Raw genomic sequence first — 10,304 nt, forward strand, 5'->3', positions numbered from 1 at the left:
GACTTACTTTTTAGTAGCCCTGCTTAGGATTGCTCCCATAGACTGACTCCTGATTATATGATGCTGTCTTTTAAAATAGGTGGTGGAATATCAAGGTGCAGAAACTTAATCTCTTAGCCCCCCTGACTCTTCTTCCAGATGTGAACTGTCAAAAGGCAATTGAAATCCTCAGAGATAAGGGATATGACCAGGCACCAGTTGTTGCAGAATCAGGGTAAGTATCTTATTAGTTGAATGCATATATTAACTTCCAGCAGTCTTCAAAGGAATTTAGTAATTCTCATGACTGAAGTATAATTTATGTAATTAATGTTAAATAAGTACTTTAAATAAAATGGGCCCAATCTGGCACCATGGCACAGTGCTGATATGCAGAAGATCCCAGTAAGAAAGCCATTCCCCCTCACACACTACTTCCACCTGTGGTCGGTTTGGGAGACCTCCCAGCAACCTGTTCTTTGGTCCACTGGTACCAGAAGCACTGCTGGGAGGAATTGAGGGGGAGTGATTGGGCACACACTGGCATCACACTGGCATGATGATGTCACTTCCAGTAAAAACTGAAAATGGCCATCTTTGGAGGCCTTGCTCTGAGTGCTCCCAGCATCTGAGGTAAAATGGCTGGCAACTCAGGAAAAGGCTTTCTTTATCAGTGGTGCACCAAAAATTTGGAACTCCTTCCCCAAGGAGATTGGTCTGTCTTTTCCTAAGACTGGCCGTTTCCACATGTCTTTAAAAGAGCCCGATACTCATGGAAGGCTGTGGGCTTCCTTGCACAATTTTTGACACCATTCGTGATGATGGTGCTTTCGTGGCTGCCTGCCTTCAATTTTTAAATGGATGGCATCAAAAATCACGAGGGGCAGCCTTCCGTGAATATCATGCTATTTTAAAGATGTGTGAAAATGGCCACTGTCTTCCACCAGTGGGTAAAGCCTTTTAATGTTTGGTTTTGTGTTCCCTTCTTAGCCCTAGTCCCAGTTTGTGTGTGTGTGTGCGCGTGCGTGCGTGCGTGCATGCAAGCAGTATGTGGAGAGAGAGAGAGAGAGATAAATATTTGTAACTTAAACAGTGTTAATATTTGAAATGTTTTAATGTTTGCCACCTTGGGGAACCTGAGTTGAATGGAAAGGTAACATAGAAATTTTTAAATAAAATAAATAATATTGTAAGAGATGCATGGTTTCAGAGGGCTGATTCATATTTCAAAGCCCATGTGTCTGCCACATTAACTGTCACAAAGATATGTGCTGGAAGTTCTTTGCTGGGAAATTCATTCCCAGGCATTTATCGGTCCAATTTGGATCAGGATTAGAGATGGGCACGAACAGCAATACAAACAAAAAAAAGCCACAAACAGCCCAATCTGCTGTTCGCGAACAAGCTGTTCATGAGGCCCCATTCTAAACGAACAGGTGGTCATTGCAGGCCTCGTTCGTTGCTGTTCGTCAAGCCAGACAGTCTGGCACCTGCAATCAATAACCTTGGCAACTTAGGCAGGGATTCTCTGAACTCTGTCTGAACTCCCGCTGTTGCCCTGGAAACCCCAATCTAAGCCTCATTTAGCTTGATAGACAGGTCTTCCTTTCAAGTGTGGAGCTCCAAATTTGTTACAGGAAAGCAAAGACCATGGGGGAGAGGGGGGCAGCTCTGGCTAGTCTTTGCGGACAGTGGAGAGGGAGAGAGACAGCTGCTGTTGGCATTTTGATAGAGAAACAGGGAGAGTGCATTGGAGCTTGAATTTTCTTTGTATGTGGTGGGATATGGATCTACCCCTTCAGGTTCCAGGGCTGCTGCCAGGCTCTGGGGCCAACCTATTATTTATTATTGGTACCTTTCTTGGTGCCTGCTCAGGTAAGGTTTCTGGGAGTGGTGCAGTAGGGATCTTGACCAAACTTGGATGATGGCTGGAGGAGAGCCTGCTGGCCCTCACAAACATCCAACCACAAACATGTTTGTGAACAGGTCATGCTCGTGTTTGTGAGTCCCTGTTCATGGATGGCAACGAACAACGAACACTATGTGTTTTTTTTTTCCTGTTCATGCCATGTAGGAAAAAGTAATAAGCACCGCATAGTAAAATGGAACTGAAAAACAACAACCTACCACGGTAAATCTAAAGACAGTACCGAAGTCTAACCTTAAATATACAAAACCATTATATAAGTTGTAGTGAGTGACACACAACACTTAAAGTAGGTGGCAAGAACACAACACAGTCCTCAGTTCTCCAGTCAGTTCAAATAAATAGGAAGATCTTCGTAAGTCTCAGGTTGGACTCCCATAAACAGGTAAGTGAAGAAGTCGACTCCCTGAAGATGAATCCTGTGGTGGAGGTACCAGCCGTGCTGTGAAGCGGTCCCAGCTATCAACAACTCAACAGGTCGCAAGCTGGACTCCTGTTTCGGTGTTGCTTTGTCAAGAGTGTTGATAAACAGCAAGAAAGTCAGAATTAGTTCACAGTACAAAGCTCTCATACAGTTTTCTCTTCTCTGCTCCCATGTGGGTAACCCAGATACTCTTACCCACATGGGAGCAGAGAAGAGAAAACTGTATGAGAGCTTTGTATTGTGAACTAATTCTGACTTTCTCGCTGGTTATCAACACTCTTGACAAAGCAACACCGAAACAGGAGTCCAGCTTGCGACCTGTTGAGTTGTTGATAGCTGAGACCACTTCACAGCACGGCTGGTACCTCCACCACAGGATTCATCTTCAGGGAGCCAACTTCTTCGCTTACCTGTTTATGGGAGTCCAACCTGAGACTTATGGAAGATCTTCCTATTTATTTGAACTGACTGGAGTACTGAGGACTGTGTTGTGTTATTGCCACCTACTTTAAGTGTTGTGTGTCACTACTACTTATATAATGGTTTTGTATATTTAAGGTTAGACTTCGGTACTGTGTCTTTAGATTTACCACAGTAGGTTGTTCCTTTTCAATGTAGGAAAAAGTGGCTTATGTTTTTCCGCCATGCTAGTATCTTTAACCTCAAACGGCCCTGGGAAGCCACTATTTGCCCCACTGGGAAACTTGTACAATATCTTCCCTCAGAAGGGCAGACTGCAGTTCTCCTGGACCATTTCACATTGGGAAAACAGTGTGAGAGGGAGGCTTAATACTCCTCTTCTTGTATGCCACAGACCCAGTCTGAATTGGGCCTGAATTAAGTTCCCAACACAGAACTTCCAAACCATATCTGTTGACAGTCTACATGTCCACTATGTGGAGTTTGTAGTGTATGAATCAGCTTTCAGGCTGCCCATCTCAGCATTGGTTTCTCTCAACCAGCATTTCTGGAGACATAGTCTCTGTATCAAAAATTTTTACTGAATTAACTTCATATTGTCTGAATTTTGGTATTTTCTTGTAGACTCATCTTGGGAATGGTAACTCTCAGCAATATCCTCTCTTCACTTCTAGCAGGAAGCGCCCAGTTTTCCACTCCAGTCATCAAGGTCATTTATCAGCAGTTTTCAAAGGTATTGGCCCTAACAGGCATTGGTCGATTCATACAGAGACCAACAATGTGCTTTTGATACCTCCTGTGAGTCTAATACCAGGGAACAGGATGGGGATACAGAGCATAGGGACAGAAGCTGACAGATAGAAGAAGGTACATGAGAGAAAGGAGAACCAGATTCTTCAGAAGCCACAATGCTTGCTAAGACCAATCAGGTGCTTGCAATCCCAGACTTATATCAATGGGAAGACAGTTGTTGTGTTTCCGTTCTGTGCTTGAAAGATTTTACACAAATTGACCTGTATGTCTAAACAGTTTCAATGCATATGTGGCCTGATTACAAAAATGACTGCACTTGCCTGATAGCAGCAGATGTGGCCTCTGCATGCGCACATCAAGTCCGAGTACAACTGGGTATATAGGAAATGTGAAGGAGTAAATATAGTGTGAGCACACTGGGCAGGTCAGTAAGCTGTCATTCTGAGGTAAATTTTGCTGCCATTCTTACCTTATAAATGTCCTTACACACAGAGTGATTTTTCCCACAGCTTTATGGAGGAAAAGAACATATGAGTTGGGCCCACCATTCTGAGGCCCCAGTAGAAGAAAACGGGGAGGGGTGAGCAGAATTTCAGCATTCAGCTATACATGACTTCTCCCATGTGTTTTTGGCAATGGGGTGCTGTATGTGAGGGAACTTTGCGTGTATGAACTGAGTCCTAAATAGTTAATAATAACATGAATTATTTTATATTTGGAACTTCTTTGCAGATTAGCTTGGATGACACACTTGGAAAACTTTCACATATCTTAGAAAATGATCACTTCGCTATAGTTGTCCATGAGTTGGAGCAATGTAAGTGCAATATCTTCCCTCATATTTTGAAACAACCAAGAAATGTAATCAGGGTGGCTCATGGTAGCTATTACATATGTGTCTTTCATCCACTGCCTGAACTAGCTGAAAAGGAATTTTTTTAGTTGTAAAATCTACATGGTATACAAAAGGCACTCTCATATAATGACTGAAAGACAAAGAAAGGACACAGAAGAGGGAGTGATTTTTTGGTACCTAGTTTCTAGATTTGTTGGGGGGGGGGGTTGCTCGATAAGATTACGAACCTCAAGGTGAAACCTGGAGCTTTTCCTTGAATTACAGCTGATTTCCTGTGGAGGAAATGGCAGCTTTGGAGTGCAGCTCCACAGCATCTTGTCCCTGCTGAGTTCCCTCTTCTCCCCAAACTCTGCTCTCCCAAGCGCTCCTCTCAAATTTCCAGGAATTACCTAAGGTGGAGCTGGCAAACCTAGTTAACAACTTGTTTCTTGGGGGGGGGGGAGGTGTTAACAAATTTCAACGCTGGTTTGTTTTAAACAAGTTTCTTTTATGATTTCTCTATCTTTGGAAGAAAATTGTGGCTCTCCATTTTCTCAACCAGAATAGTGAAATTCAATAGAAACAGAGCTATTAAAATTGGCATTTGTTTTTGCATCATTGCCACTGAAATGACTCATGACATATAACTGGTAAAAAAATGACATAAAATAAGCAAACAAAAATTGGCAATTTGCTGTAAAAAATAAGCAGGTTTGTTTAGATGATTACTCCCACACCCACAGGGGGCAGATTACTAAAAAAAAAGACACATGAAAGGCTAAAGAGTCTTTGGCTGTTTTAAAGTAGTGCATTAGCCATTGAACCAGAAGTCTGTGTGAAGAATGATCAGTCTTTCAATTGATCATTCAGTAGAGCTGAATGAACACTGCACTGGGAAGAGGTCAGAAATTATTCATTCCAGGTCTTGGTATTTCAGCAAATGACCACTCAATGTTGTCTTGTATGAATTTTATTTAAAATCATTATAGTTTCTTTTGAACAAATTAAATAAATCAGAACCACAGTTTTACAGAAAACAGTAGCATATGTAAATGAATTTATAAATAAAAAGCATACATGTTATCCCTTTGAACTAGCCTACATTTAAAGATAAAATACAGTTTCTAAAATCATTACCCAGCCTTTTCAGAAAAGACAAGATAGTCTCACTGCAATCCAAATTTGAGAGATTCAGGGAGTTTAGGGTGAGTCTATTCTATACAGACACAATTGAGTGAGCCTCACTTGACTTTCTTAAACCATTGGATTTTTTTTTCTCTAGAGCCATGACATTAGACACCTCTGAGCATTTCAAAGAATAACACCCCCCCCCCAAATCCCCCTGCTCTGGAGCTAAATGGATGTCTTAACTAAAGGCAATGCTTCACTGCAGATTTCTTATACTAATTCACCTTCCTTCCTGTGTTCTTCCAGACAATGCAGATGGCAGTTCCTTCATGAAACAGATGGTTTTTGGTGTGGTCACAGCTGTTGACCTCCTCAGCTTTGTCACCCGGAAGAACAACTCTCAGAAGCTAAATGATGGAACACTTAAATCAGCATCTTCTGAAATGAAACGGTCCTTAGCAGAGTGTGAAAAAAAGACTGAAGACTTTTAAATATACAATTCTGGAATTGTTTTCCAGTATGGTTAGTTTTCCATGCTAATTACCTAACAGTTCTTGGTTTACTATGTTCAATATCATCCTAAATTCCACCAAAGGGCATAGTCTGGGACCAGGATGATCTGACGAGAGCTTTTAAATTAAAAAAAAGCTATCCTGTGATAACATTAAAATAAGATTATTAGAGAGAAAGAATTAGAGGTAAAATGAATTTTCCAATGAGGTCTTTCTGCATTGATTTCTATATGACATTTTTGTATTTGTATTAACGTTTACTGATGAGCACATTTGAAATTCTGCAGGCAGAGCAATAAAGAACTAGTTATTATTATTACAAAAATTGCCTGAATTAAATATTGAGCAAACAATAATACAATTTCTCAGTACAAGTAGGGTTGCCAGTGGGGCCTAGCAATCTCCTGGAATTACAACTTATTTCCAGACTACATAAATCAGTTCCCTTGGAGAAAATGGCTGATTTGGAGGGTGGACTCTATCACATTATACTCTAGTTCTACAGAGGTCCCTCCCTAGACTGGACTTCCAGATTCCAGGAATGTCACAATCTAGAGTTGGCAATGATAAAGGAAGTCTTATCTTGTACTGTTTTACTAGTGTGTGTGTGGAGTTAATAAGGTCTTTTGCCCTAAGAAGAAGACGTCTTGCTAGTATGACTAGCTGTTGGCAGGTCCACTGAGATGGGGAGACTAGAAGTACAAAACTGACCAGGCCTGGGTTGCACTAGGAGGGCTGAGAAGCATGGCAGCCGACCTGCCTCATTTTGCGTTCATTAGAAATCCATAACAGTTCAATTTAACCCTCTGATATTCTCTTGTAGCAGGTGAGTACTTGCTATGCTTTCTAATTAACCAAAGGTTTGAAAGGAGTGATTATGGATTCCTACAAAGGATTTTCCATACTATGGTCCCAGAAGGATCAATGAGTTCTCTTATCCATCTGAATGTGTATCTGCCTGACAGTCACATCTTCAAAGGTGGGGACGTGCCCCCTCCCAGCCCATGGTGGCTCTTGGCAGGTGTATGACTACTACAGCTGAGAATTGTATTAATCTCCTAGACCTTTTCTGCAAGAAAAGATCCTGGACTCAGTTGATCAGGCATATATCCACTCCCCTTGAGTTCTTACACCTAACAACCTAGTATCAGCAGTGGTAGAATTGCCAGTGAGGCCTAAGAAGATCTAATCTAGGTAAAAGGACTCAACTTCAGGGTTTAATTTGAAAACCACCTCAATATACATTATAAATCAGTTTCTCAAAAACAGTGCTGCAAAATAGAGGAGCAATTAAAAAAGATAAATGTTTTGATTGCAAGATGAGTGATTTATTAACTTCTGCTAACAGCCCAAACATGGAATCCTTTAATTAGGTTTCTGGGGGCTACATAACAATTTATTTATCATGGCTAATGGAACACACCAAGGAATTTCAGAAGAAAATCAGCCTATGTTTTATAGATTACAGCAAAGCTTTTGACTGTGTTGGCCATGAAAAGCTATGGAGAGTGTTAAAAGAAGTGGGGGTGCCACAACATCTGATGTTTTGATGCGCAACCTGTACTCTGGACAAGAGGCTATTATCAGGACCGAATATGGGGAAACAATGGTTTCCAGTTGGCAAAGATGTCAGACAAGGATGCATATTATTTCCCTGCCTGTTCAACTTCTATGCAGAGTATATCATAAGGAAAGCTGGATTAGATCTAGAAGAAGGTGGAGTGGAAACTGATCAAAGAAACATTAACAATTTGAGATATGCAGATGACACCATGTAACTGGCAGAAAATAGTGAAGGCTTGAAAAGACTACTGATGAAGGTTAAGGAGGAGAAAGCGCCAAAACAGGCTTACAGCTGAACATCTAAGAAGACAAAAGTAATGACTACTGAGGGAATTACACAATTTTAAAGTTGGCAATGAGGAAATTGAAATTGTTAAAGATTTTCTATTCCTTGACTCAATCATCAACCAAAAAGGAGACTGCAATGAAGAAATCAGAAGAATATTGAGACTTGGAAGAGCAGCTGTGAAGGAGCTAGAAAAGATCCTTAAAGATAAAGATGACTCTCTGGGAACCAAGATCAAGATAATCCAAACTATGATATTCCCCATTACTTTGTATGGATGTGAAAGTTGGACGGTGAAGAAAGCTGACAGGAAGAAAATGGATTAATTTGAAATATGGTGCTGGAGGAGAGTTTTGCGGATACAATGGATGGCCAAAAAGACAAATAAGTGGGTACTAAATCAAATCAACCCAGAATTCTCCCTAGAAGCTAAAATGACAAAACTGAGGCTCAGATCATGAGAAGACAAAATTCTTTGGAAAAGTCAATAATGCTAGGAAAAGTGGAAGGGTAGTAGGAAAAGAGGAAGACCTAATCCAGTATGGCTTGACTCATTAAAAGAAGCCACGTCCTCCAGTTTGCGGGATCTGAGCAAGTCTGTTAATGATAGGACGTTTTGGAGGTCTTTCATCCATTGGGTCACCATAAGTGACTCAGTGACTTAATGACTCAGAACACACACAGCACAGCCCTGCCCTTATTATGGTATTAATCTCATCGAATACAATTTTCAACATTTGTCCTACAGCTGCTTTCTATATCATTTTCAGGTTGGATGCACCAAAAAGGGATGGTGCCTCTGAATCCCAGGAGTGAGTCAAACTGTGCTGGTTATGTTCTAAATTGCTGATGAAGTCATCGAGTTAGTGAACCAATAATGTGATCGGGGAAGCAAGTTAGAAAGACTTAGCAGAGCAATGCTGTATTTGGTGGCAAGATCTGAGTAACTGTTAAACAGATATCATCCTTATCAGTTACATCATCTGCTGACTTAATTTCTTCCTTCTGTGTATCATCTATGAACTGTAAGCCAGCCCAGGCAGATGCTGGAATATCGGAGAGAATCAAAGCTTGGCAAAGATCAATATGATTTTAATAAATTGGTTTTTAGTATAATAATGTCATTAACAAAATGAATTTTGTTTAATTATTTGAATAGTAAATATCCAATTATATATCCTTACTACTAAGGGACTTTTGGCATGACAGTGTCTTCTTTGAATATGATAGATTCTTGTTTGAATGCTCTGATGTATCATCAACATGTGGTGTAATCATTGCTTCCTGGAAAAAGTACCAAATTTGGGTTGAAACAGGTTGGTAGAGTTGTATTGAAGGAGCAGAGAATTCAACTGGCTGTTAACTTAGCCCCCAAAACACTGCTTGCTTGTTGTTTCACCACATCTGTCTTCACATCAGATGGCCATATAATTCCAACCTAAAGTAAATAAATTAAATTGCCCTTTCCTGCAACAACATGTTGTATTATTCATTTCACAGTAATGGCCATGGTTAGTGTGTGTGGACAAAAACAACAACAGAAGTTCATAGAGCAAAATGTACAGACTTACTTACATTCTTAAGTACATAATACAGTGATTACTTGAATCAACAGTCAATTTGTAATCTCCGCATATACGCACTGAGCCATCTGGTTTTAACCCAGGTACAATTGGAGCTGCCCATTCTGAAAACTTTACAGGCTCTATAATAGCAGGCTCTATAAAACAGGCTCCATAATAGCTAAAACATCTTGGTACATAGATAAAACGTCTTCCAAGAAAAATCCCTTCTCCAGGTTGAATACCTGACACTGTTCATCAAATCTTAAACCCAAGTCAGCTAACTGTCCCCTTCCTAGTGAATTGGGGCCATTACCTTAAACCACTACCAGTGGTAACAGTTTTACTTTACCTTTGTAGGACTCAGTGACCTCAACATCATCTAGTAACTTAAGTGTTTCTCCTGTATATGTTCTCAATTTATTGTACTAGGCTGCAGTAAGGTTGCCTCCCCCTCCTTCCATAACGCCTCAAATGAGGTTTGACTCATAAAAGTCACATTGCATCCTGTGTCCAGTTCAAAGGATACCTTATTTTTGTTTACATCTAATATAATTGAAATAGAGTCTACCTTAGGAATTTTTGTTCCAGCCACCCTTACAGGACTTTCATCTTGCATCCTATGAGTAAAAGATTGATGTTTCACATTACTTTGTATTATGGATCTGCAAATTCTTCTAATGGGGCAAATGAGACTGCAATTGTAACATTTTGCATTTTTAAATCTACAGGCTGTGGAGGCATGGAATCCTGCACAATGATAACAGCTGCCCTGACCTTTCTTTCTCTTTTCTGGTTCTTTGACAACTTTCAAAACATGTTCAGGCATTCCCCCAACTTGGGGGATCCTTTTTCCTCCCGGTATAGGGGTGATGCCTGCAAGTTCTATCCATTTTAAGTCACACATTCCATAGC

At 40.5% G+C, this 10,304-nt stretch overlaps 1 protein-coding gene across 1 annotated transcript in view; it reads left to right on the plus strand.

Moving 5' to 3' along the window:
• Positions 1 to 7,233, plus strand: part of LOC129326686 (cystathionine beta-synthase-like) — a 53,598-nt gene extending 46,365 nt beyond the window's left edge. Inside the window, exons 13-16 of the mRNA XM_054974981.1 lie at positions 80 to 214; positions 3,375 to 3,483; positions 4,236 to 4,320; positions 5,773 to 7,233. Of these exons, the coding sequence (XP_054830956.1) occupies positions 80 to 214; positions 3,375 to 3,483; positions 4,236 to 4,320; positions 5,773 to 5,957 (514 nt within the window). The 3' untranslated portion in view covers positions 5,958 to 7,233. The remainder of the gene's footprint in view (positions 1 to 79; positions 215 to 3,374; positions 3,484 to 4,235; positions 4,321 to 5,772) is intronic.
• The last annotated feature ends 3,071 nt before the right edge of the window (positions 7,234 to 10,304 follow it).

Source organism: Eublepharis macularius, chromosome 3 (assembly GCF_028583425.1).
Source record: "Eublepharis macularius isolate TG4126 chromosome 3, MPM_Emac_v1.0, whole genome shotgun sequence".
In the NCBI taxonomy this organism is placed as follows: Eukaryota; Metazoa; Chordata; class Lepidosauria; order Squamata; family Eublepharidae; genus Eublepharis; species Eublepharis macularius.